The sequence below is a fragment of the Rhinopithecus roxellana genome, chromosome 3 (genome assembly GCF_007565055.1).
Source record: "Rhinopithecus roxellana isolate Shanxi Qingling chromosome 3, ASM756505v1, whole genome shotgun sequence".
Classification (NCBI taxonomy): Eukaryota; Metazoa; Chordata; class Mammalia; order Primates; family Cercopithecidae; genus Rhinopithecus; species Rhinopithecus roxellana.
This window is the reverse complement of record NC_044551.1, coordinates 96,455,926-96,483,635: the sequence shown is the minus strand read 5'-3', so window position 1 is coordinate 96,483,635 and position 27,710 is coordinate 96,455,926. Positions and strand designations below refer to the sequence as shown.

General features: G+C 48.5%; 1 protein-coding gene across 5 annotated transcripts in view; it reads right to left on the bottom strand.

Moving 5' to 3' along the window:
• Nucleotides 1–27,710, bottom strand: part of TRIO (trio Rho guanine nucleotide exchange factor) — a 367,782-nt gene that overhangs the window by 5,791 nt on the left and 334,281 nt on the right. For 2 of the 5 annotated variants that reach the window (XM_030926983.1, XM_030926985.1), the window contains exons 42-55: nt 25,528–25,617; nt 24,866–24,958; nt 23,749–23,799; nt 23,416–23,493; nt 22,252–22,443; nt 19,795–19,972; nt 16,786–17,579; nt 12,436–12,683; nt 8,192–8,330; nt 7,335–7,362; nt 6,958–7,120; nt 6,569–6,690; nt 1,982–2,060; nt 56–256 (exon numbers count right to left, since the gene is read on the bottom strand). In XM_030926983.1, coding sequence (XP_030782843.1) covers nt 56–256; nt 1,982–2,060; nt 6,569–6,690; nt 6,958–7,120; nt 7,335–7,362; nt 8,192–8,330; nt 12,436–12,683; nt 16,786–17,579; nt 19,795–19,972; nt 22,252–22,443; nt 23,416–23,493; nt 23,749–23,799; nt 24,866–24,958; nt 25,528–25,617 — 2,456 coding nt within the window. Of the gene's footprint in view, nt 1–55; nt 257–1,981; nt 2,061–6,568; nt 6,691–6,957; nt 7,121–7,334; nt 7,363–8,191; nt 8,331–12,435; nt 12,684–15,972; nt 16,013–16,785; nt 17,580–19,794; nt 19,973–22,251; nt 22,444–23,415; nt 23,494–23,748; nt 23,800–24,865; nt 24,959–25,527; nt 25,618–27,710 lie in introns of those variants that run through there. The other 3 variants (XM_030926984.1, XR_004056304.1, XM_030926986.1) reach the window with 3 other exon arrangements.

Here is a 27,710-nt window from a genome sequence, read left to right as displayed (position 1 = left end):
AACCCCCTGAAGTGGAGGCAGAGAGTGGGAGAGGGAAGGCCAGGTGTGTACGCACATTTCTAAGACCAGGACGTAGCTGGTGGGGGTCTCAAAGGTGTCGAGGAGGCCGACAAGCAGGGGGTGCTGGAGGCTCTGCAGGATGCCAAGCTCATGGGTGACCTGGTCGCGCTTCATCAACTTCTTGTTCACAAACTTAGTGGCCACTGCTCGCTTGGTTCCTTTCTGATCACATTTCTTAACGACAGAGAATCTGCCCCTGTAAAATATGTCAAGAAGACCATTTGCAGAGGCTGCTGAGGTCTGGCACTGAGAAAGACTCTGTTATCCTAAGTGGACTGGCTGTGTGGTGGCCCGGTCCTGTCCGGAGGCCCTGCTCTCCTGGCCACCCCATGGAGGAGCTGTGGTGCCATGGCCGTTCCCCAAATCTGTCCTTGTCCCCGTAGCCATGCGATTCTGCTGGTCCTCCCTCCCAGGCAGCCTTGGTCTCCTTGCATTGGTGGCTGCTTCACAGCACCGCGTGTGGTAGAAGTGACAGGGCAAGACCTCTGAGCCTCGGCCTTGCCAGGCGGCTCCCCTCTGCTCTCCACAACGTGCAGAAGCTGGGATGTCTGCTCATGCCTCCCGTCAGCCACCCTTCCCTGCACGTTTGAAAGGAGCGTCTGCTGTGGTCACTGCCTCAGCCTCGACCCTGTGGGTGTGAGTGTGGGGCAGGCACGAGGACCCTGGAGTTGCACCTGATGACTGGTCACACCTCATCATGATCTGGATGAGGCTTTGGACCTCAGATGGGGGCCTGAGGTGGGTAAGTGCATTCTGCACACGTGAGGACCAGAGATGCGCCTGCGGTGGGCAGTTTGTGTACAGGGTTAAAGGCCATGGCTTTGCCATGTCTCTCACTCGGAGGCGGGGGCTGTTCCTCCCCTTGAATCAGGGCTGCCTGGGGCTGGCTCTGGCCCACAGGGTGTGGAGGACGTTGGTCGTTGATTTCTGAGGCTCGGCCTTCAGAGGCCTTGACGCTCCTGCTGTTCTGGAATGCCACTGCCCTCACGTGGGGAGGCCCAGGGTGAAAGTCGATGTGGAGAGAGCCAGTGTCCCAGACAAGGCCTCTGGCACGCATGGGACGTGGTGCACCAGCTGACTAGGCCAGGAGGGGCCAAGAGAATAATGGCCCCATCTGCCCACCGCACCAGAAGGCACATGTCACCACTGTCCTAAGACAGCATGTGCTGGTGTGACTTTTTATGCAGCCAGAGACAGCTGACAGAGATATCAACAGGAGCCGTGTGACCAGTTATGGCCTCAGGAATGAAAGCCAGAGGGTGCTGCTGGCTGGAGTTTCTGGGGGAGTTCTTACAAAAGGACAAAGGAGAGCTGTCATGCTCCTTTGACCCTGCTCTTCCTGCCACATGGGACACAGCACCTGGATATGAGTGCTGTGTGGCCCTGGAGGCAGAGCCAAGAGGAGCCAGGCTGTCTGATGGCACTGCTGGGCCACCCCTGGCTCGGCTGCCCCTCATGAAGAGAAAGAGCCCCCTAGAGGGGAAACCTCTCTTAGTTTGTGCAGGAGGACCCTGATACCCCATCTGATTTTACTGTCACTCCTTGAAGTCTCCACGCACAAGCGAAACGTGAAGGACACAAGAGGATTAAGAACTACAGGAAGCGTCTGAAAGACTCCTGAACTCTCCCAAGGCTGGCACAGAGCTACCACTATTCTACATGCACAGAGGGAAGCGACTTCTCCCCACCGAGGGCTGGCTTGTGGCATTTGGCCTCTCTGCTGGAACCCGGGAGGAAAACGGCTTCCTCACTTCCCCAGAGTTTAGCATCTAAAGGCAATGAGAGTCACGATTCAAATGCAAGACACACAGCTTCCAACTGCTGGCAAGATGACACGGCTTAGCTTTCACCCGTGCACTCTGTGGTATGTGTTCCCTGCGCTCTACATCTTTCAGAAGGCATTCTGGGTTGTACATCATACCTGCCAAGCTCAGCCACTTCACTGTAGAAGGAGTCAAAGTTGTCTTTCCAGGTCACCATGATCCCATCCATCCCTGGACCTGCAAGAAGAACAGCACCTGCCTGAACTTGTTTCCCGTGGAGCTTCTTGGGTAAGACGGCTATCGCCACGCACTGTCCCTCACAGCAGCTGCACATGGCCCCCGGGCGCCTGCCACATGGCCCACATGAGTGGAGACGTGGTGGGTGCATAAAGGACACACAGACGGCCGGGGCGCGGTGGCTCAAGCCTGTAATCCCAGCACTTTGGGAGGCCGAGACGGGCGGATCACGAGGTCAGGAGATCGAGACCATCCTGGCTAACACGGTGAAACCCCGTCTCTACTAAAAATACAAAAAACTAGCCGGGCGACCTGGCGGGCGCCTGTAGTCCCAGCTACTCGGGAGGCTGAGGCAGGAGAATGGCGGGAACCCGGGAGGCGGAGCTTGCAGTGAGCTGAGATCCGGCCACTGCACTCCAGCCTGGGCGGCAGAGCGAGACTCCGTCTCAAAAAAAAAAAAAAAAAAAAAAAGGACACACAGACACTGGGGCTTAGTGTGAAGGAAGAATGCAAAATATTTCACTAATAATTTTTCAAATTAAATACATGTTAGTAAAAACTGTTTTTAGTTTTATTTTTAAAATATGTTTACTAGAAAAATCTCAACTTGCACATGTGGCCTCTTTTTGCTTCTACTGGACAGCAGTGCTACAGATGGTCCTCCCTGTTCACCTGGCCGCACCGCCTCGAGGCTACGCTGCTCTCTCCTCCCCACGCCTCCTTTCACAGCCGTGAGAGATCAAGAGTCCACAGTATTTACTTAACATTCACAGAGTTTTACATGGTTAATAAATCATAAATACACTACAAAGAGAATTCTATTATAAAAGTGCCAACTGTAAATCACCTGTTAGTAATGAATCCTGTGTACACGTCCACAGGAACAGAAAGCATCCTTTCTAGAGTCTTCCTGTGAAAAGAAGCACTAAGTGGGGGAGCCCCACGTGGCCCCGCTGCCAGGCAGCCCCTGGGAAGGACAGCTGCCACTGTGATTCTAAGCCTCCATGGGAGCCTGGGCCTCCTGACCCCGCTCATCCAGCCTCCTCTCCCCACTTAGTTCCTCTTTCGGCCCGCTCGCCTGACCTGCAGTCCAGCCCAGGCTGAGCATCTGTCCACCCATCCTCACCTGGGCTTCTTCACCTCTCCCCAGGTTGTCACTGGGAATGCGTTTCCTTAAACCGTGTCCAAGCTGACTTGTGTAACAGGGCTCCTTGGGGCGGTGGCCACCTCCTCCACGTGCCTTCCCTGACTCACTCATGGCTGGAAATCATCTCCTCGCATAGCAGTGGGCAGTCCCAATGGGTGCCATGTGCTGCCAGCTAGCACTGTTGTCACAGGAGCGCTGCTGACCGCTCCATGACTATAAGTGAACCCATGTCTGATCCACCTTTGCAGCCTCCCAGAAACCAGAAGAGTGCCTGGCACACACAAAGCCTCAAATCTTCACCGAAGGACACACGAGAAGCAACCATCACTTCAATCACTCAAAGGCTACGTTTCATTCTGCAGTCTTTTTTGTTAATGCTGGCACATTTGCACCCCTTTAAAGTGCTGTAGAAATGGTAAGGCTAATTCTGACTGTGTAGGTGAAGGAGCACTGATAGAGAATCATTAATCAAAACAAAATTATTTCACTAGGCAGATCTGAAGCATCTACCAAATCACATTAAGAAATACTGGACTGGCCGGGCGCGGTGGCTCAAGCCTGTAATCCCAGCACTTTGGGAGGCTGAGACGGGCGGATCACGAGGTCAGGAGATCGAGACCATCCTGGCTAACACAGTGAAACCCCGTCTCTACTAAAAAAATACAAAAAACTAGCCGGGCGAGGTGGCGGGCGCCTGTAGTCCCAGCTACTGAGAGGCTGAGGCAGGAGAATGGCGTGAACCCGGGAGGCGGAGCTTGCAGTGAGCTGAGATCCGGCCACTGCACTCCAGCCTGGGCGACAAAGCGAGACTCCGTCTCAACAACAACAACAACAACAACAACAACGACAACAAAGAAATACTGGACTATTATTTACATAAAAGTATTTTTTTCTTCTTTTTTTAACTGAAAGGGCTTGGTGTTTTTTTTCTTTTTTTAAATAAACATTTTTATTCGAGCATTACATATATACAGAAAAATGGACCAAACATAAATGGCGACTCGGTGCCCACTAACCAGATCCAGAGACAGAGCACCACAGAGGGCAGGTGCTCCCTGGTTCCCCTAAAACACACCTTCCTTTCTCCCTGGGTTTTTTTTTTTTTTTTTTGAGGCAGGGTCTTGCTCTGTCACTCAGGCTGGAGTGCAGTGGTGCAATCTCGGCTCACTGCAACCTCAACCTCCCAGTGGCAAGTGATCCACCTCAGCCTCCAGAGTAGTTGGGACCACACACGTGTGCGCCACCACACTCAGCTAAGTTTTTGTATTTTTGTAGAGATGGGGTTTTGCCATGTTGCTGGTCTCCAACTCCTGGGCTCAAGCCATCTACCCGCCTTGGCCTCCCAAAGTGCTGGGATTAGAGGCATGAGCCACTGCACCCGGCACCCTTTTCTCATCAACAGAAACTTCGGCCCTGGCTGGTGGCATGACAGGGCTCTCTCTGGATGATTCTCTTGGACAGTTTGGGGGCCTGCACGTGTCCTCAGGGTGCAGAGCCAATGCCTCCAGCCTCCCTCTCGTAGCCCAGACTCTGACCAGCTCCCTGCCTTGAGCCGGAGCTGGGCTTAGAAGAAGCCTTTGTTTCCTGAGCATCTGAGAACTGGGGCTCTGCAAGGCAGCCAAGGCTGGACAGAATGAGGGCACCCACTCCAGCTTGTGGGTGCAGGAATAGCCTCAGGCGGACAGGAGTGGAGCCATGGGTAGATTTAAAACAAAACACAGAATTACTGATGCCTGCAAACAAAGTGGCTTCTCTCAGAAAACAACTGGAAGTAGTTACGATCATCTTGGAATAGTTCACATAATTCTTCTGAAAACCTTTAGGGGTGCAGCTGAATTTGTGTGATAGAATTAACCATACACTTTGATTATTTTCCCATTTGCATTTCCAGGGTATGAAGTCTTTTTTTTTTTTTTTTTTTTTTTTTGAGACAGTCACTCTGTCGCCCAGGCTGGATTGCAGTGGCACGATCTTGGCTCATTGCAACCTCTGCCTCCTGGGTTCAAGTGATTCTCCTGCCTCAGACTCACGAGTAGCTGCGACTACAGGAGCGTGCCACCACGCTGGCTAATTTTTTTGTATTTTTAGTAGAAATGGGGTTTCACCATGTTAACCAGGATGGTCTCTATCTCCTGACCTCGTGATCCACTCACCTCGGCCTCCCTAAGTGCTGGTTACAGGCGTGAGCGACCACGCCTGGCTAAACAGTCTACCTTTCTAAAGTCCTTTAGCTTTTGCTAGTGATTTATTAAAAAAAAAAAATCACCTGTGTAATTTCTGTGTTATTTAAAAATTAGAAAACCTTTACTTTTTATTGTTTACTGCCAAATTCTAGATTTTAAAATTTCTTGTTCCATGATTCAAAAAATCAGAACATGTTTTCTGATTTAATATTGTTAAAAACAGGAAATTAAGATATCTGGGATAAAAGTTCTAAGACAAATTCTGCTTATTGTCTACACACAGGGTGCTCTGGGACTCAATCAATCTTTTATTTGGGGTTTTATTTGTCCTCTGGAAGCGGCTCCATTTGTGGCGCAGCTGGAGGATGGACGGGAACCCTCAGAGCCCAGTACTGCATAGCCGGCCTTCCGCAAGATGGCAGCAGAGAGCAGTCCACGCCTTTCTCAGCAGCTATCTACCTCAGGCAACTACAGAACATTTCGAAAGCGCCTAAGATATGGGTTCTGCCCCAAGGAGCTTGCGGTTTAGCTGAGGAGAGAGAACAAGGTCTTCAGACCAGAGCAAGCAGGCCCCACGGCAGAGGCCTCCTAGTCAGATGCTCTGGACAAAGCTGCTGAGCAGCCCTGGGCCTGGTTCCTCCTGGACAGGGTAAGGAGGGGGCGCATCCACCCAGAAGGGTTGCTGTTAGGGTCTCAGAGGGGCACAGGCCTGCGCAGGCCCGGAACTCACCCGCATCTCCTTTTCTGCTTTTCCCATGCACATTCTACGTGAGACCAACCTAGACCAGATCCAGATTCAGCTGGGTAGCTGGAGATGAGTGTTTTGAGTACTAAGAGCAGGGAAAGCACCCTGCTCCAACTCAGAGGCTGGTGGGGGGGGGCCTGGTGCCCCATGGTGGGCAGCCAGAGGCCTTCACCAGCCAGGCCTCCATCCTCCTCCCAGCAACAGGAGCTCTGGTGTCTCCCCCGACCTTACATAAGGTGCCGAGAGGTCACTCTGCTGTGCCACCCCGGACACTTTCGTCTGCGACTTCCAATTCTCTTTTGAAGCCCCACAGATGACTTATTGTTCCATCTTTCAGGCCACATGGAGTGCGAGGGCAGACTCAGGACTTCTGGAGACTGCTGCAAGATGTGCCCCACTGGGTCACATAGAATCCTCGTTGCACGGTGCTTACCTAGGACCCTCAGGCTGGCTGACGATGAGGCTGAACCCATGTCGTTGACAGCGATGCACGTGTAGATGCCGTCGTCTTCCGTGGTCACGCCCACAATCTTCAGAGTGGCCTCTCCCAGGTCACTGCGGCACAGATGGGAACACACTGGGCATGAGAAAAGCTGAGCACGTGGCCATCAGCGCTGGCCTCCTCCTTCAGGATCAAGGGAAGGCAGGAGCTCAAGTGCTGATGAGGAGCTGTACACCCAGGCGTGAAATGTGCTCTCATGGAAGAAGTGGAGTGCCGAAGGTGGCCAAAGAAATCTATCCATGAAGGAGGAATTTCCAGTTGCCAAGAGACAAGATGGTGCTCCCAGCCAGCGAAACCCACCAGGAGTGGGCCTCCCTCACCTGTAGGAGATGCTGTAGTGACCATCGTTGTTCAAGGTGTTGTGTTCAGGGCCCTTCCAGGTAATTGAGGCTTTGGGGCGGCCACAGACTCGACATCTAAGAACAACGGTCTCCCCTGTCTCACACGTGACCTCACTCAATGGAATGACGAATTCTGGGGGAACTGCACGGGAAAGGAGTTGGTAAAGGCCCATCAGTCCTGGCTCCTCCTCCACACCCACCCACATGTCCCCAACAGACTGATAGGACCTAACCTGCTATGCACGCCTAGAGCGCCACAGAAAACCCATTTCCAGAGGCCACACTCAAGTACTCTGAAACACGCCCCATAGATCTAGAATCATCTCTAGGACTACAAGAAGAAGAACAGAACTCACCGTCATAAATGTAGTTGGGATTGAGAAGCTGAAATGGAAACAGCAAACAAGCATTAACTGAAATCAGCTACTTTAAGGTGTATTACTTTCATTCCAGAGCTACAATTATTGTTGAAAGACTTGTAGAAATTGACTTGCCTGGGCATCAATCAAAACAGACCACATTTTTCACTGCACTAGAAAGCTTCATGCACACTAATTTGGGTGGGTCTTTTTCTTCCTACCCACAAACACAAAAACACTGCTTAGCCGTGTGTTTTTCTCATGCTACAGGCTGAGTCCAGCTGGTCCTCAGATGCCTTCCTAATGCAGAGCCACCAATGCCCTGGCTCCCGGCGCTCGGAGTCCCTTTCAGGAGATACCTTCTTTTTCTCCAGGCAACCCCTGCCGCAGGTGTCAGGCAATCTGATTACAGGACTCAAGCTGACTTAAGTTGTCCCCAAGGGAATCTGTCACAGCCGGGGAGCCCATATGCGCCCCCACATCTAGCCACTTCCCCTCTGCTCTAAGGCAGGAACACTGAAGGAAGCCTGAGCCATAGCTTCTCTGCATCTCCGCTGTTTCTGAGAAGCTAGTCTCTGTGCTTCATTTGCAAACCTAACCATGTTCTTTATAAGCCACAGGAGTACTTGCGAAAGTGTGCAGGGGTCTACCTGGTTGCTTGTAGGACTCACCCATCCCTGTGCCGGCCAGCATAGTGCACCTAACAAGACCCTACAGGACACACAGGGCACAGGGCTGGTGGGTGGCAGGGAGGTCATAAGCAAGCCCAGCTTCAGGTCTGTAGAGTCTCTGCCCTCCCTGATCCCTTCTCTCATGCTGAGATGACACGGGCTCCTGAAGACCCCTGAACACACCTTCACAGATACCTTGTTGCTGAGTCCTTCCCGTGACTTCCTATAACCGTTCTCTAACTTGCCTTCCCTTTTGCCGTCTTTATCTTTTTTCTCAGATTTTTTCCTTAAACGGAGTGCTGTGTGCCAAGATGTTGACTTCCTAGGGGAAAAGAACACATTGTGGGTATTACGCCTTTCCAATATTCACCAAGTGCTACCTGGAAGTGTTAAAGAAAAGCGGAATATTCAACTTATATGTGTGCAGGGGGATGGGAAATCCTCTACGAACAGTGACCTCTGTTAGAGAAAATGCTCCTGTGATTCTCAAGAACCAGGAGATAAAACCAACAATCTCTTCAAGTTTGAGGATGAAAATATAAAGGTGCTTGTGAGAACTGATTTTATGTGTAACTTGACTGGGTCACAGGATGCCTAGATATTTGTTCAAACGTTATTCTGGGTCCTCCTGTGAGTGTTTCTGAATGAGATGAACATTTGGATGGGTCCAGTAAAGGAAAGTGCCCTTTCTAAGGTGAATGGCCCTCATCCAAACAGTCGAAGACCTTAAGGGAACACAAAAAGTCTGGTCTCCCAAGCAAGAGGGCGTTCTCTAGCAGACTGTCTTCAGGCTCAGCCTGCACCACGTGCTCTCCTGGGTCTGAAGCCTGCTGGTCCACATTGCAGATTTGGACTTGCCAGTCTCCATAACTGCGTGAGCTAATTTCTTATCATAAATCCATTTCTGGACAGGCATACCTTACAGATACTGGGGATTTGGTTCCAGACCAGCACAATAAACTGAGTCACAATAAAGTCAGCCACATCAATTTTTGGATTCTTAGTGCATATAAAAGTTGTTTATACTATACTAGAGTCTATTATGTGTGCAATAGTATTATGTCTAAAAAATATACACACCTTAATTAAAAACACTTTATTTGCTAAAAAAAAAAATGCTATCATCCGAGCCATCAGTGAGTCGTAATATTTCTGCTCGTGGAGGGTTTTGCCTAGATGCTGATGGCTGCTGACTGATCAAGGTGGTAGTTGCTGAAGGCTGGGGTGGCTGTGGCAATTTCTTTTTTTTTTTTTTTTTTTTTGAGACGGAGTTTCGCTCAGTCACCCAGGCTGGAGTGCAGGGCGCGATCTCAGCTCACTGCAAGCTCTGCCTCACGGGTTCATGCTATTCTCCTGCTTCAGCCTCCCAAGTAGCTGGGACTACAGGCACCCGCCACTATGCCCAGCTAATTTTTTTGTAGTTTTAGTAGAGACAGGGTTTCACCGTGTTAGCCAGGATGGTCTCGATCTCCTGACCTCGTGATCCGCCCGTCTCGGCCTCCCAAAGTGCTGGGATGACAGGCGTGAGCCACCATGTCCGGCCTTTTTCTTTTCTTTTTTTTTCTTTTTTAAATTTTTTTAATTGTATCTTTAGTAGAGATGGGGTTTCACTATGTTGGCCGGGCTGGTTGCGAACTCCCGACCTTATGATCCACCTGCCTCAGCCTCCAAACATGCTGGGATTACAGGTGTGAGCCACTGCGCCCGGCCTGGCTGTGGCAATTTCTTAAAGTAAGACAACAAGAAGTTTGCCACCACTCCCCTTGTTACAAAAGACTTCCCTGCAGCATGTGACACTGACTGCATTATACCCAGAGTAGAACTTCTCTGGGAATTGGAATCAATCCTTTCAAACCCTGCTGTTGTATTATCAACTAAGTTTATGTAATATTCTAAATTCTTTGCCAGCATTTCAACAGTGTTCATAGCCTTTTCACCAGGAGTAGATTCCATCTCAGGAGACCACTTTCTTTGCTCACTCCTAAGAAGCAGCTCCGCATCTGTTCAAGTTTGATGATGAGATTGAAGCTCTTCAGCCACATTTTCAGGCTCCACTCCTGATCCTATTTTTCTTGCTGTTTCTGCCACATCTGAGTTATTTCCTTCACTGAAGTCTTAAAACCTTCAAAGTCATCCATGGGAGTTGAAATCAACTTCTTCCAAACTACTGTTAATTAACTGTTAACATTCTGACCTCCTCCCATGACTCATGAATGTTCTCCATGACATCTGGAATGGTGACTCCTCTCCAGAAGGTTTGCAATTTACTTTGCCCAGATCCACTGGAGGCATCACTGCCTATGTTAGCTATGGCATTACAAAATGTATTTATGTATTTCTTTTTCTTTCTTTCTTTTTTTCTTGTGACAGTCTTGCTCTGTTGCCTAGGCTGGAGTGCAGTGGCATGATCCAGGCTCAATGAAACCTCCACCTCTCGGGTTTGAGCAATTCTCCTGTCTCAGCCTCCCAAGTAGCTGGGACTACAGGCACATGCCACCACACCCAGCTAATTTTTGTATTTTTAGTAGAGACAGGGTTTCACCACACTGGTCAGGCTGGTCTTGAACTCCTGACCTCAGGTGATCCGCCCGTCTTGGCCTCTCAAAGTGCTGGGATGACAGGCGTAAGCCACCATGCCCAGCCCAAAATGCATTTCTTAAATAAGACTTGAAAGTCGAAATTACTCCTTGATCCATGGGCTGTAGCACGGATGTTGTCTTAGCAGGCAAGAAAGGAACATGAATCTCCTTGCATATCTCCATCAGAGCTCTTGGGTGATCAGGTGCATTGTCAAAGAACAGTAATATTTTGAAAGAATTTCTGTTTTCTGAGCAGTACGTATCGACAGTGGGCTTAAAATACTCAGGAAACTGTGTTGTAAATAGGTGGTGTACAGATGTGCTGTCAGCCAGGCTCTGTTGTTTCATTTCTAGAGCACAGGCAGAGTAGGTGCCTCTGCCACAGCAGGCACTCCAGGGGGAGGAAGAGTTGTAAAAACCACCATCAAATTCAGCAAAATACTACTCAATGCAGCAAAACCGGCTTCGTGTTTCTTAACTGAATTAGCCTTTTGGTATATAAAGTGTGATGATTAGCATGATTCTTAAGGACCCTAGGATTTTCAGAAGGGTAAATGCGCATTGGATTCAACTTCACGTCACCAGCTGCATTAGCCCCTAACCCTTTTATGTTACAGGATTAGCTTTCCTTAAACCTCATGAATCAACCTCTGCTAGTTTGCAACTTTTCTTCTGCAGTTTCCTCATCTCTCTCAGTCTTTATAGAATTGGAGAGAGATAGGGCCTTGTTCTGGGTTGGGCTTTGGCTTAACGCAAGGTTGTGGCTGGTTTGATCTTCTATCCAGACCACTCAAACTTTCTCTGTCTCAGCAAAGGCTGTTTCGCCTTCTTACTATTTGTGTGTTTAGTGGGGTCGCACTTTTATTTTCTTTGCATTCACAATTTAGCTAACTGTTTGGTGCAAGAGGCTTAGCTTTCGGCCTATATCCACTTTTGACATGCCTTCCTCACTAAGCTTCTGGGTTTTGATTTAAAGTGAGAGACACATTACTCTTCCACTTGAACATTTAGGGGCCACTGCAGGGTTATTAACTGGTCTAATTTCGATATTGTTGTGTCTCAGGCAGGCCTGAGGAGAGGGAGACACAAGGGGGAATGGACAGTTGGTGGAGCAGTCAGAACACACATTTATTATGTTTGGTATCTTGTATGTGTGCAGTTCATTGTTCCTCAACACAATTATAATGGTAATATCAAACATCACTAACTACATATCACCATAACAAATACAATAACAAAATGTGTGAAATATTTGAGAATCACCAAAATGTGACACAAATACAGAGTGTGAGCATATGTTGTTGGACAATGGCACCGAGAGACTTGCTTGACATAGGGGTTGACACAAAACTTGCATAAAAAAGGCAATGTCTTCAAAGCACATTAAAGCAAAGCACACAAAAAACCGGGGTGAGCCTGTGTCTACGCCGACATCTCTGTACACTCCCTACTGGTCCCGCTCCTCTGAAGGACCCTGACTAATATGGGGCCTGAGAACGTATTTCAGAGAAACAAACATAGGGGATATTTTCCCCTTAGGTTTCTTAAAAAGAAAAACAACAACACTTTCTTGAGTTATGATTAACACAAAAAGCTGTCAAATGGGATTCCTGAACAATGTGCTAGAACAGGCTATTTCTAAATGCAGATTATTCAAAGACCCTGTGAGTCTGAGTGTGTGAGACGGAAGGCCGTCCATCTTCCCACGTGCTCAGAGCTGAGCCTGTACTAACACACCAGCGCGGCTCCCCCTTCCACATGCTTACCCCATCCGAGGTCATGTGCCTCATGGGCGCTGTGCCCCTCCCTCTGCTGCCTGCCAGGCCACCGTTACTGTCAAGCACTCACTTGAGAGTCCCGTCGGGGTTCTCCACGATGACCGCACTGGTGTGGCCCAGGACAAAGCCCGGAATCCAGCCCTCGGCTGCGGGGCACTGGTCAGTGGCGGCTCGGAACACCAGAAACATGTTCTGCTGGTTGCTGGCCAGAATTTGAACGACCTCTCCTTGGTAGACGTTGATCTCATCCTCCTTCACTGCCGTGTAATCGTGTGTCACCAACATGGTGGAGATGTTGCTACTGCTGCTGCTTTCACTCTGCAGAGGGACAGAGGAAGACAGAGAAAGGCAGGGAGGAACTGAAACGAGACCTGATCACATGAAATCCCTTGTCAGTGTGCCCCGTGGCACCACGACCCTGTGCAGGGCTCACCAGGCCGGCACTGAGAAACTTTCAACGTTTCCTTTACCCTCTGGCTAACTATGTGCATCTATTTCAATAACTGAAAATGCGATTTCTCTAAAAATCAATTTAGGGATGCTCTTAAAAAATTCACTGCAATAATGACTCTCTGGTTTTGGAAGCTCGTTGCTGACATGCTTAATCATTTCTACTTCTTCTCTTTAAAAAGAAGAACATGGAAACCCTGAACGTAAATCTATCACTATTCTGCTTGTATGGAGAGTGACTCTGTCTCCAGCGTGTGAACTTGCTGGGTGTCACTCTTAGGAGCTTGCATGACTCAAGTGTCCCCAAAGCTCTGCTGTAACGGGAACACATCACAAAACATCCCAGTGCCGCTCGCCACAGGTGCTGTGATTCAAGCTTTGGGAACGGATTCTGGTGTGGGATGTGTTCCCCCACCCTTATGCCGCTGCCCCCGTGGGACCCGATCTCTTCAGTCACAGGGCTGACATGCAGCAGGAACTCAGTATGTGGTGAGTGGCCCAGTCCATGAGGCAGGATTGCAATAGCAAGACAGAGAAGATTTCTTAAGGCCCTACCCATGCCACACACAGAGTGGTGGCAGCTGCTGAGGAGAAGAAACACAAACGGCAGTGTTTGTTCCAAACTCCCAACTAGTGTGTGGCCTATGGTTCTGGGTGGAGAAGAAATGCAGATCCCCTGACAACTCCTGAAGCTTATCTTGCCCAAGTCCCCTCTATCTAGTCAGGACATGAGAAACAGCATCTGGCGCCTCGTTCCCATGAACTTGTGCTCAAAGGCTTCCACTGAGGGTACTGTCGGGATGTTCATGGATTCCCAAGACTCCAAAGGTGCTAGCTTCTGCTGGGCTCTCTGACGCCCTGGGCAGATCCCGGGTGAGTGCAGATGCAATCAGTCAGACAACCCTGCTCTACCACCTTTCAGCCCTGGTCTACTGAGCCAGTATCAGGACATGCTGGAGCAGGTGCTAGACTGCTGTAGCTGGCCAAGAGGACCAGAGAGGAGAGACCTCCAGCCCTCCTCCATGAGGTCAAGCCTGATAAAGCCAACACGCCAGCCACTGGGACTTCCAGGTGCCAGGGCTATGAATCTAGGCCTGTGGTGCATACTTAAAACATGGTGGTGCTGCCTAGCTCCTGTTCCTTATCTCTGCCGTGGAGGAGTCTGCTTCCTGTTCTTGTCCCTGTGGGTGCCCACTGGTTGCCTGTGGCTCCTCAGCAAAAAAGGATGCTGTACAGGGCAGGCTTTGGCTTGTGCATACTCATTTATGCATTATACTTTTAGCATGGACTTTAGTATTCTGACTTATATGGCAATGCTCAAGAGTTTTGACATTACAAAGCTAAGTTTCCAAGAATATTAAAAAAAAAAACAACTTCTGCAGCATAGCTGCTTTTGGTAATATACCAAGCTACAATCTCATAATTAGAGTATTTTGCTACTACAATCATAACTATTAGTATTTTCTGAGCACCTCCTATGTACTAAGCATTTCAAGTCTATCCTACTTAATTCTCACCAACACCCCCCCAGTGGGCGTGGTTATCAGTCTCTCAGAGTGGAAGGTCAGTGAGCTGGCACTGGCCACTTGGCCTGTGCAAGAAAGGCAGGACTGGAGTGACTGCAATGTGTGTGCACTTTTATTGCTGCCCAATAAAGGAGGCCAAAAGGCCAGACCACAGAGCCACAGGAAGGACTGGTGCAGTCATGGTTTGGGTTGATCCACATGCATGTCACTCCTGCTCTCAGCAGAGCTTTGCAGAAGCTGCACATCTAAAGGGAGAAGAAGGAGCCGGGCTGTGGGTTGGGTACAGCTGCTTGACTGTGACCACAGACAGCTTGACAGAAGTGGTCAAGGAGTAAGGAGGCCTTTGCAGATCTCCAGGGGGACAGAAGTGCAAATACGTGGGGGCCGGGCAGGGCTGCGGCCCCTTCTAACTGATATACTTCAGAGTCCTGGAGGGCATTTTTTTTTTTTTTTAAGACGGAGTCTCCCTCTGTCATCCAGGCTGGAGTGCAATGGCGTGATCTTCCAAGTTCAAGCAATTCTCCTGCCTCAGTCTCCCAAGTAGCTGGGACTACAGGTGCGTGCCACCATGCTGGGCTAATATTTTTTTATTTTTAGTAGAGATGGGGTTTCATCATGCTGGCCTTGAACTCCTGACCTTGTGATCCACCCGTCTCAGCCTCCCAAAGCGCTGGGATTACAGGTGTGAGCCACTGTGCCCAGCCTGGAGAGCATTTTTAAAGCCCCACTTCAGAGCTCTGGAGTCTTCCTAGGCCTCTAGGGCCTTTCTGTAAGGCATTTTGACTTGTCTGAAATCCTGTTCAGTGAGTTCCCTTTCCAGGTTCCCTGCCACATGAGAACAAGTGGGAAGGGGAAGAGAGAAAGCAAAGGCAACTTTCCCAACCTAAAGCTCACGGGAACATGTGCCCTCTGCAGACTGCGCCTTGGCTTCACAGAGAGCATTCGGGATGCAGCCAGGGTGTGGCCATTTTTCATGTCTTCTCATGAATGTCCAGAGAAGACTAGCATTGGTTCCTGTCTTGGAGCAGTTGAAGTGTTAATTTTGAAACACAGCCTCTGAAGTCTCCTGTGCTGAATGGAAATGTGTCCAGGCTATGATGAGCTCCAGATGCTAACTGGCAGATTCAGTGAGGGTCACAGCTATAAGGCCACACCTGGATATTGAGTATCCAACTAAGTGCTGATGGGTATAGCCCGTCACTGGGTTGACTGCATCTCCCCATCACTCCCCACCAGACTCAAATCTGTGCTCACCCACCTAGCATACTTGTCCACCTAGCATGTCCAACTTAACTGAAAGGCCGCCTTGCTCTGCAGGACACAGTATGGTGGCCATGACAGCGGATGCCTACCCGGCCATTCAATTGTAAATAAATGTATTAAGACCCATTTGTTAATTTCTTCCCCAATTAAATATAGAGTTTAACAAAATACATAACAAAAAATAGTAGGAAAGGATAAGACCAAGTCAAACCAATTAAGGCATTAATAAGTCCAGAGGAAAGAGAAAGACATGCAAAAGCTAGATTTTTTTTAATATAAAGAGAGACACAGACCCTTTTAGAGAAATGTATTTAAAAATTTATAAAGCGTTCAAACATACACTCATTAGAACAGTTCTATTCACTCACGCATGCCTTCAGGAAAGTGTTACGGGCCAGGCCATCTGCCCTGTAGGAAACAGGTGGGTAGGGCAGTGAGGAAGCAGGAAACAGAGGGAAAACCCACCACAGCAACCCTTGTGCTTGAGACGGCAGCATGAGTGATGGGCCAAAGGAGGCCAGAGCCCAGCAGGCCGCAGGGACCGGCCCCAGCCTGCACTGCAGAGCCGCCTCGCCAGGTGCCCCAGAGCAGTCTCTGTCTTCCAGAGCAACACGGTGACGTAAAGCGTTCCCAGTGGACAGATTCTTTCCCCCCATTTTGTCATCTTAGTTTGCTTTGAGTTGCTGTTGGAAGTTTTCTTGAGGGAATGGTCTTCCCCAGCAGATGAGTCAAAAATGCCGCAAAGATAATTTAAGGCATAAAAGAGCAAAACCAAGCGATGAGCAAAAAGCTTAAAGTGTACAGGTTTCAATTTAAACAGGAGGTAGAGAGCAGGGAAAAGGACCCCTCCAAAAAATAGGTGCGTGAGGAAGGCAGAAGTTAAAAAAGAAAGTTCCAAGAAGATATTCTGCTGGTTGGAAACGGAAGAAACCAAAAGACGCTGCGTTGAGAAGGTTAATGATCGGCTTGCTCTTATTAGAAGACACGAACAAAGCAAGGAGTAGTTAGTAGCGCCATGGGCCGGCCTGCAGGAGGGTTAGCCCGGTCCGGGGTAGAGGCCGCAGCGGGCGGCGGAGAGCGCTGGGCAGCCGAGTTAGTGAGGACAGCCGCGGCGGCGTTTAGAGGAGCTGGCGGGACTGAGGCAGGGGGGCGGGCGGGCGCGGGCCCCCCGACGCGCTTACCCCGTTGCTCTGGGTGGACTGCACGGACTGCTCGCTGGCCGACGAGCACGTGCTCATGCGGTCAGTGTCCTTGCCGGGGGCCGCGTGGCGGGGTGTCTGCCGCTGGAGGGAGTCGCTGTCCCCCGGGAAGGTGAAGGAGCCGGGCCGGCTGGCGGGGGAGGCGGGGATGGAGCTCCAGAAGGAGCCCCCCTTCTGCAGAGGGCTGCTGGGGGGGAAGGGCTCCTTGCCGAGAGGAGAAGGGACCGCGCTGGAGAGCGGCGAGTTCAGCGGTGACGCGGCCCCAGGCCGGGGCTTCCCAAGCGGCAGGGCGCCCAAGCTTGCGCGCGCGTCCTTGGCGTGGGCGTCTGGGCTCGGCCCCGAGGCGTTCGCGGCGCATTTCCTGGGGCTCTCCAGCACCTTCATCTTGGGGATCGGCTCCGCTTCTCGCTCGGACCCCTCAGAGTCCGCGCCGGGGGGCCGCCTGCTGGGCGCGCTGGGGCCGGCCTCGGGGGCCGCGCCGGGGGTAGGCAGAGAGGGCCCGGGGGTGGACGTACCTGACATCTTGTCTGCCTCTGCCTGGCTCGAGGCTGCAGAGGAGACCAGCACGGGGGGGTGGTGTCGGACAGGCTGGGGGATCCGGGAGGGCCGGCTCCTGCTCGTGCTGGGGGCACCACCGCAGCTGCCGGGGCCGCCACTGTGGCCGCTGCTGCCACTGGGGGCCCCGCTGCCGCCGCTGCCCCCACCCCCGCCGCTGCCCCCGCTGCCGCCGCCGCCCCCGCTGTGGTTCCTCTGGTACTCGATTGGCGATGTCAAGGCTGTAAGACAAGACAGCGAGAGAAGCTGGGTCAGGGCACCAAGGAGCACGCCGCCGGGTGAGGAAGGAACAGGACCTACCCTGGGATGGGTCATGGGGCAGCCACGCGTGCAGAGCAATTCCACCTATCAGTAGAGCTAGAAGAGGCCCCTGCTTGCCAAGGGACTGGGATGTCGGCTGAGTGCAGCGGGTGTAAGGGGCTGCATTCCTCAGCACATCCCGGACAAAGGGCCAGTATGGACCGGAAGACCAAGGCAAGAGATTTGAGTAGAACTCCTCCAGCTACCAACTGCCTTCCGCAAAGCTCTTTCCTAAACCAGAGTCCTGGGGTGAAAAAGAAACCCTGGGGCTGCCTGGAGGTGGTTTCACAGACTACCTCTGCTCTGCAGGCTGAACACAGCCCCGAGAGAAGCTAAGGCGCTCCCCAAGGCCCCTGGGACGGGAGGCTGTCCCATCTCTTGACTTGGGTGTCTGAGTTTTCTTACATCTGCATTGTAGAAAAACATAGGAATCAGGCCAAAATAACATATATGGAAACATGAACAAACTCTTGAAGTGTTAAAGCCGTTGAAAAATACGACAAGCAGATTGCAGCCCCCCAGCCCCAGGCATGTGTGAGCAAGCACTGTGGAGCCAGAGGCAGTCTACAAACTCTGTGCTGGCCACCGCCTCTTCCAGGAGTAAGGGGTGTGCAAGAAGCAGGTGCAAGGGTCCCAGGCTCCCACCCCGTTAGCGATCTCCTTTAATCCTCTGGGATAGCTATTATTAGTTCCTTAACTGAGTGGGTGTCAAGTAAACTTTGACATCATAGACCATGCGTGCAATCTGGGGGTAGGTCATTCTATTTTAAAGACAGTGATGAAAATTTAGAGCATTCTCAATTCCAAGCTAGGGATTGGAACTAAATGCACCACATAAAAACAACACATTAAACCTCTTCGGTGCCCGAGGAACTGTCCCTCCCTATCCTCAAGCGCCCACCCCTAGCTGCAGATGTAAACGATTATCAGCTTGCAAGCAGGATGGAAATTTGGAGTTAACACCCAGGCAGCAGATAACACTTGGTTAAAAATGCCATGAAGCTTGAGATTTTTCACTGAGTGCCTATGTTCCTGGCTCTTGAATGTCATGCAAGGTGTAGAGGTGGCTTTCTTGTGACAGAGAACATTACAACATCCTATTGAGCTTGCGCAGGCATAGATGCAGAACATGAATATGAACATGAAGGAAAGAACCCAGAAGACACAGATGATATGGGGACATAGCTTCCAACTGAATTCTCAAAGTTCTTCGCTGATCACCAAATTAAAAGCTAGTGTTGAAGCCAACAGTTGCAAAGAGATCAAATACATTAAGAGGCAATGAAAGGATAGGGTGGCCATGCCTGCTGTGTTCTGCAGCATCTCTGCAATCCCTCAAGTCATGGAAGCAGGGCAGGACCGAACTGTCAGTTTTTTTTTTTTGAGATGGAGTTTCACTCTTGTTGCCCAGGCTGTAGTGCAATGGCGTGATCTCAGCTCACTGCAATCTCCACCTTCCGGGTTCAAGTGATTCTCCTGCCTCAGCCTCCTGAGTAGCTGGGATTACAGGCATGCACCACCACGCCCAGCTAATTTTTTTGTATTTTTAGTAGAGACAAGGTTTCTCCATGTTGGTCAGGCTGATCTCAAACTCCTGACCTCAGGTGATCTGCCTACCTCCGCCTCCCAAAGTGCTGGGATTATAGGCTTGAGCCACCGCGCCTGGCCCCCGTCTCTTATTTTTTTAATGGGGAATGGAGGTGTGGGTGTGCAAGTCCCTTGTGAATGTCTCTGGCCAATGCCATCTTCCTGGTGTTCTTCGTGCAAACTCCTCTTCCTAGGACAGGGCCCTCATACATGTTATGTGTGGGACAGTGTAGCTGCGAGGGGCACAGACCAACAGCCAGATGGCCACTCTGCATCCTGACTCTGCCCTCAACAACTTGTGGGACTTGAGGCAAATTACTCAGCCACTCAGTGCCCCAGCTTTCTCATCTGTAAAGCGGGGATAATAATAGTACTACTGGCCACATAAGGTGGTTGTGAAGATGAAATAAAGCAGTATCTAGGCAGTGCCTGAAGAGTGGTGAGTGCTAAGTTCTGTCATTACTATGGATATGAATGGGAGAGGGAAGATAAATACAAGTGAGTACATTAGGAAAGAAAGCACACATCTAGTAACAGAACACATATTACCATTTAAAAAATTGCGCTGGTTTTCTAAAATTTGGTTGATTTCATGGATCCAAGTTTGCCGGACACTTGGACTAGATGAATGCAAAATGAAGGTCTCTACCACGTCACCCGTCCTTGATGTCAGAGCAAATTTACAGGGATCATTTTCCACATTTTCCTCCAGGCAAAGGCAACTCACCTTAAAAAAAAAAAAAAAAAAAAGAAAGCATTATTCATAATAGCTAACAGGTGGAAAGGAAGCAAGCCATATGTCCATTGACTGATGAATGAACCAAGCAAATGTGGGCTATGTGGACAGTTTTTCAGCCTTAATGAGGAAAGAAATTCCAACATACACTACGACACGGATGAACCTTGGAGACGTTATGCTAAGTCAAATATGCCAGTTCCAAAATACAAGTATTGTTATGATTTCACTTACAGGAGGTCCTTAGAGCAGTCAAATGTGGGGATAGACAGGGTGGAGGTTGCCAGGGGCTTGGGGATGGGGAAGTGGGGAGTTAGTGTTTAATGGGTACAGGGCTTTAGCTCTGCAAGATGAAGAGTTGTGAAGACATGATGGTGATGGCTACACAACATGAATGCTCTTAATCCCACAGAGCTAGGCAATTAAAGACGGCACATTTATGTTATGTGTATTTTACCACAATAAAAAATTAAAGCACATTGATCCCCACTGGCCAAGTGCAAAGTGAAGTTCATCCTACCTCAATCCTGAAACAAGCACTTTTCAGTTGAACTGCCATTTTTACTGCCTCAGAAAACACCTGAAGCTTTTCAATGCCTCTTAACTGAGGTACATGGGGATTACAAGGCTGTTAAACTAACTAATAGTTTGAACTAACAGCCTGAACAATTAACTAGAAATATGGGTCTGGGATTACCTGTTTCCCAAACCCCTCTATGATGCCTCAGTATTTATCTCTTACTTCCCAGGGAGTAAATGACACCATTAAACAAATCTCAAATATCAATATTTGATAACCAATTTTATAACCTGTTATAAAAGTGCATATGATATCATGATTAAAATACGTCAGATAATTTTATAAAAACAGTATGTAAAAAATATATATGAAATTCCTATGGTGCTGGAGTGATTTTCTGACAAAAGACTTGTGAGAAGAATGGGTAGGCAGTTCTCAGGGGATGGGTGCAGTGCAGGGGATGGATGGGTGCAGTGCAGGGGTTGGGAGTAGTTCAGATGATGGCTGCAGTCCAGGGGATGGGTGCAGCTCAGCGTATGGGTGCAGTTCAGCGTATGGGTGCACAGTTGAGGTGATGGGTGCACAGTTCGGATGATGGCTGCCGTCCAGGGGATGGGTGCAGTTCAGAGTATGGGCGCAGCTCAGGGGATGGGCACACAGTTCAGGGGATGGGTGGAGGCTCAGGTGTAGTGGTGAGCCCAGAGGGTCTGTGCCTGACATGGGCTCAGGGTAAGGGGCCTCAAAAGGCAGAGTCTGGAGGGGCAGGTGGGTGGTGGGAGGTGCGAGGGCCCGCAGCCCAGCCTCATGCATAGGCAGCCTCCTTCCCCAGCTGTCTGGCTCCAGAGCCTTCCTAGGTGCTGGTGGGCAGAGACCCCCCAGCCTGGCATCTGTGCCCGTGGACAGACCCACCCCAGGTTTAGAAAAGTGAAGGCTGCTGGGGACAGTCAACAAAAGCCTGAGCAGGGAGCCGGATGGGGGAGGATGCAATGTTCTGCCTGTGTGCTGTGAGGCCCGCAGATGTGCACGGTCTGAGAGTTCCCCTTCCCTGACGGTGTAGGGCAGGAGGCCCTACCAAAAGGAAGTGCATCTCCCTTCTGACCTCAGGCTCTGCACAGCTGCAGAGCCAGGAGGACCCTGGCGGAGGCGTGTATCTCCCAGGAGTCAACTGCCGGGACCTCAGGCCTGCCCCCTGCTCTTCTCTACCTCACCCTTGGTTTGTCCCTTTTATAGACTTGAGGGCCATTTGCAATTATTTTCTTTGTCCCTTTGTCTTCCTTTCCTATTAGAGGATAAGCTACATCAGGGCAGGGAGGGCATCCAACTGGGCCATTCCTGGAGCCCTCACGTCGGCTGCTGAGTGCTCAGTACCTCCTTGGTGAGTGGGGGAAGAGAAGAAGATACCGAGTTAGCTTCTTCTCTGATCGCAGAACAATCCCCCAAATCCGTGCTATCAAATTTAAACCAGTTTTCCATGGTCCTAGAGAAGGTGGTGCATAAACACTACCCATGACCAGTTCTCATCTAAGAATGAATGGCTGTGGTCACACAGAGGTGTGCACAAGACATTAGCCACTCAAGAACAGACGGTAAAAAGAGAAATGGGTGAATTCAAAGGCTCTGAAATATACTAGAAAATTCTCAAATACTTAAACCAAGCATCAGGGTATGTCATCATTAAAAGGAAACAGTGTTTATCGGCGTGATGGGTACATGCGCTGGCACAGAGAAAACATACACAGACACACATTACCTTGATACTGTTCTTAAACAGGAATCCTGGCATGGAGAAGCCCTTCTTTTTATCAAGTGGCTCACTGAATATGACGATCTGCTCAAAGAGGAAGATGCGCCTCTCTCTGCAGCGAGGCAGAAGCCCTGCATCTTGGTCTGTGACCAAGAATGTGTCCTGCAAGAGCAGTTTACCCTGGGCAACGATTTTCCCCTAAAACAAGAAATAAAGGGGGAAAAGGAAGGGGAGAAGAAAACATTGCATTCTAAGTTATCTGAAGCTCTGTTTTCTTTTGATTTCCTCCTATAGAATAATGTATTTTTCTTTTATTAATTTACGGAGCTTAATTTTTTTTTTCTTTTACTATTCTTGGCCCTAAACAGAATAATTATCTAAATAAAATTCTTGCCAATGTTTGTCAAGACCTCTGGCGCCTCAGTTACAGTTACAGATTAAAAGTGGAATTTTAAATGTCTGGTTTATACTAGAACAGTGGTTCTCAAAGTGTGGTCCCTGGGCCACCAGCAGGCCCAGCAGGAAATCATCAGGCATGCAGAGGAGTTTTCAGAAGGCCTCCAGCGGCCTCTGTGTGTGCTTCAGAGACAACCACAGCACTAGAACTGTCAATGTTAATTCTCTAGCAAAACAGTAGGCAAGAAAATAAAAATTTCTCCCGCCTCCTTAACTCAATAGGCAAATTTTTAAAAGAAGATTCTGGTTCTGAATTCATCCTGAGGATACGTAATAGGTAATACGTAATATGAATAATCTAGCAACTCATGTAAACGCATCTTAAACTCATGAGGAAGTACCAAGTCCCAGAGATGAGAGAGTGGGGCCTCCTAGGTCCTACTACATCCATAGCTACCATGGTCTTAAATGCTGAGGAACGGAAACTCAGTTCTTACACTACTGGGCCCAAGAGACAAAGCCCAGTCCTGCTTGTTTCTGCCATGAGGCGCTGGGCTTTGAGCACAGGCAAGTCCCAAAAAAACAAATCAAATGCACCAAAAAAAAAAAAAAAAAAAAAAAAGGAAAGAAAATATCAATCAGATTGAAGTAAAGTGAGAGAAGCCAGAAAACCAAGTGAAAAGGATCAGCTTTCTCCCCATGGAGAGAAATAATCCAAGACAAAAGAAAGAGGGAAGGCAGAGGAGCTCTCTTAAAGAACAAGAGCCGCATTACGTCGAATCCTTGTAGCCGCCCCACGTTCATCATGTCGTTGCACCGCCTGGGTACTATGCACATGACTTCCACAGCTCTCTGCGGGAGGGGAGAGAGAAGAGTGGAGGTTCAAGTTCCTTTGGGGAAAATCTGACGTGCTCACCCTCTGACCTAAAGAAGTTCTGTTCTTCTTCCCCACCCCCTAGTGTGCAGGGCTCATGGAGATGCCCTGAAGAGACTGTCACCCACTGCTCTGATCCCTCCCAGGGCGAGACCACTGTTAGGAGACACTAGGGGAGTAGGAAAAGAGGCTGGTGGGGATTTGGGGGGGGGCACAGTCACTGACGCATGTACCTCTAATTCTGATGTATCCAGGCTGGCCTTTTTGGAATACTTGAGGAAGTCCTGCAAGGGAAATGGACAGGACATGATAATGGTGACAAAGACAACAGGAGCTGTCCTTTTATTATTTTGTTAAGAGACAGGGTCTCACTATGTTGCTCAAGCTGGTCTTGAACTCCTGGCCCCAAGCGATCTTCTTGCTTCAGCCTCCTGAGTAGCTGGGACTACAGGAATGAGACACTGCACACAAGCTAACCTTTTGACCACTCACACTGTGCCAGACACTTTAGTTCTGAAAGAATTTTTTTTTTTTTTTTAATAGACAAGTTCTCACTATGCTGTCCAGGCTGGAGTGCAGTGGTTATTCAAAGGAGCAATCATAGCTCACTGCAGCCTCCAACTCCTTGCCTCAAGCTATCTTCTTGCCTCAAGCTATCTTCCTGCCTCAGCCTCCCAAGTAGCCAGGGCTACAGGTGTGCACCACAAGACCTGTCTGGTGCTTTAGTTCTACTTTATCATATTGTTCTCTCAGTAACACAACAAAAAGGCATTCCTATGTGGATTTCAAGCTGCAGTACACAGAGTCAGACCAGATCTATCTGATGGTTCCTGTTTAACGCAAGACAAACTCTTTGTCCCTCTCTATATCCAGGTCCTAAGTGTTGTATATGAAGGAATCTCATTACACTTGAAGTCACTTTTATCACAGAAAAACATGTGACTCTGCCTTCACTTATGCTTAAGAATTTAAATCAACCAAGGGCTAGTGTTAAGCCAACAGAGAGGAATACAAAGGGATTCCAAATTTACTTTTATCCAAGGTTCCAAGAAGATTAGAAAATAATTAAAGTTGATAGAGCAGAAGAAAAATCATTAGCATTCCAAGGTCTGTGGTGGGGGGGAAAAATTCACTTTTACTGATATTTTCATTCCGAACTTGATGTAAATAAAAAATTGAGAAAATTGTTTGAAGTGTTTTCTTAAATTTTTAAGGATTAACTTAACAGAAATAATATACTTGTTACACAAATGATTCCCCTGTCCTACCAAATCCTTCTTTCCCCCACTGAGTCTTAGTTTCTCAGCAAAGTCACTCCTGACACCAGAGTCTGTCCCGCCACCTCCTCACCTTCAGTAACAGCTGATACTTCATGATTCTCTGCACTGGTTTGATCAACAGATCCGTGAGCTGCAACCTGTGGCCAAGACGCTGCTTTAAGTCCTGCGGTTTTAAGAGAGAGAAAAGATTGTATGGGCTGTTCATTAAAGGGCAAATTTTTAGTCTTTGTAATTATCAGAAAGATTACAACACTGGCAGTAAAAGTAACGAGGAAAAAAAAGCACTAGACTAACTAGAGCTTTGCTAGTTCACAGAATTTCCAAGTTTCACACTTTCACCTGAGTTGTTTTTCAAAGCAGTCTTTTATGCTTGTTTAATGACATTTTTGCAATTGTGTTCTTTTATTCATATAAATATATATATTATTTTTAGGCTACAAGTTTAGAACATAAATTATTCTGGATTTGTAATGAGACTTAAGTGTAACACTTATAAAAACCCTTATTTTTAACAATGACTGCAGTCTTCTGAATGCCAGGGGTATGACCACAGACTAAATTCATACTCATTTCTCGGATTTATAGGAAAGAAACACAGGTTCAGAAGTCTTATCACTCAGGCTAATTTTCTTTGGAAATTAGTCTCCTGGGAAACCAATGATACTTTAATTTTTGGAAATCAGTTGGAACAAAAGATTCAGAAATACTTTCTGTTTGTATCTTAGATCTTACCTCAAAAAAGGTATCAATGTATTCTGAGACAATGTGCTCAGACTTTGGTTTATTTTGACAATAAACTATGTACATGTGCAACCTTCTCTCCTAGGAATAAAAAAGGCAAACAGTCGGGTTATAACAATGGGAAGCTGGATTAGAATACAAGAGCACACACACATTTCAGCACATTCATAAAGGGAATCATCTTAAAACCAAGCTGCATGGCTAAGGCTCTCGGGAGTAAACCCCAGGTTCATGATGTAGATCAGCATTCTATGGTGGAGCTCCACAATCAGTCCTTCCCCATCACTCCCCACACACCAAACCCTTCACTTTACAGTACCAAATACCGACAAGTACCATAAGTAGCAAAAGAACACTGTTTTTTTTGTTTGTTTGTTTGTTTTTTTAAAGAGACAGTGTCTCACTCTGTTGTCCAGGTAGGAGGGCAGTGGTGTGATCATGGCTCACTGAAGCCTTAAACTCCCGGGCTCAAGCGATCCTCCCACCTCCGCCTCTGAGTAGCTGGGATTACAGATGTGTGTCACCATGCCTGGCTAATTTTTAATTTTTTTTTTTTTGTAGGGATGGAGTCTTGCTTTTTTGCCCAGCCTGGTCTCAAAACTCCTAGCCTCAGGCAACCCTCCTGCCTTGGCCGCCCAAAGTGTTGGGATTACGGGCATGAGCCACTGCACCTGGCTGAAACACCCTTTTTTTTTTTTTTTTTTTTGAGACGGAGTCTGGCTCTGTTGCCCAGGCTGGAGTGCAGTGACGTCATCTCGGCTTACTGCAAGCTCTGCCTCCCGGGTTCACGCCATTCTCCTGCCTCCACCTCCCGAGTAGCTGGGACTACAGGCACCCGCCACTACACCCGGCTAATTTTTTTGTCTTTTTTAGTAGAGATGGGGTTTCACCGTGTTAGCCAGGATGGTCTCGATCTCCTGAACTCGTGATCCGCCTGCCTCGGCTTCCCAAAGAGCTGGGATTACAGGTGTGAGCCACCGCGCCCGGCCAGAAACACCCTTCTTTCTATTAAACAAAGAATTACTGCCATCACTCCAAACCCTGCCAACAGTCCTAGTAAGCCTGGTTGGTTTTAGTAGAGAAGAAAAAGCTCTTTAATCTCAAATCATAAAGGCAGAGGGAAAAAAAATGTAGACACTGAGCCTTTCCATAAATCAGTGATCTTCAAAGTAGAGTGTGCAGACCTCCAGCGCCCCCTGAGGTCTTTCAGTGGCTCCATTAGGTCAGAACTATTTTCTAAACACCACTAAGATGTCAGTTGTCCTTTTCATTGTGCTGACATCTGTGCTGATGTGCAAAACCAATGGTGGGTGAAATTGCTGGCACCTTAGCAAAAACTGTTCACTGCCACAAATTTATAGTAAAAAAAACAAAAAACAAAAAACAAACAGCTTCACTTAAGAATGTCCTGGATGAGTAAACATTATTCTTTTTATTAAAACTCAACCAGGGAGTATATACCTTAACATTCTTGTGACAAGATGATGTCCACATAACACTTGAATTGCACTTGATAAATGTCTCAAGAAAAAGCACTTACGTAACTGAGTTGTGAGTGGAACTAACACTTTTTTTAATGGACCACCATTTTTACTTGGAAGAATGATTGACACAAACTGTAATTATTTACTCTTGGGTATCTGCTAGACATCTTCTTGAACATGAACAAAATAAGCCTGTCATTTCAAGGCAAACAACTGGCAGTGTTTGTTACTGAAAATTACAGCTTTCAAGCAAAAAATTAAAATATTGGGAAATATATATCTGCCACTATGAACTTCACGACACTTAAAGCCTTCAAAGAGATGGGTGGCAAAGTTAAAAAACTGGATTTTTGGAGACTGTGTAATGAAACATGCCAATCTCTGGAAGATCTGCCTAAGTCGGACCCTTGATAGCTTCCGGTGGACTGATGCCTGATGTCACAGGACCCCGCATGGCTGCAGGAGCCTCGAAGCCCAATAGAAACATTAAATGTATTTACTTAACATGTATTTAATGTCACAGCAAGGGAGAAGTTCATGGGTAGGTTTTCAGATTCCATATTGCAACTAACCTTTAAGAAATGATCAATTGTCAAGTTTTGGGGTAGCCTCTAAGAAAACTATATAATTATCTGAAAAGGCTATTAAAATACTCATCCTTTTCTAACTATATGTGTGTGAGGATGGATT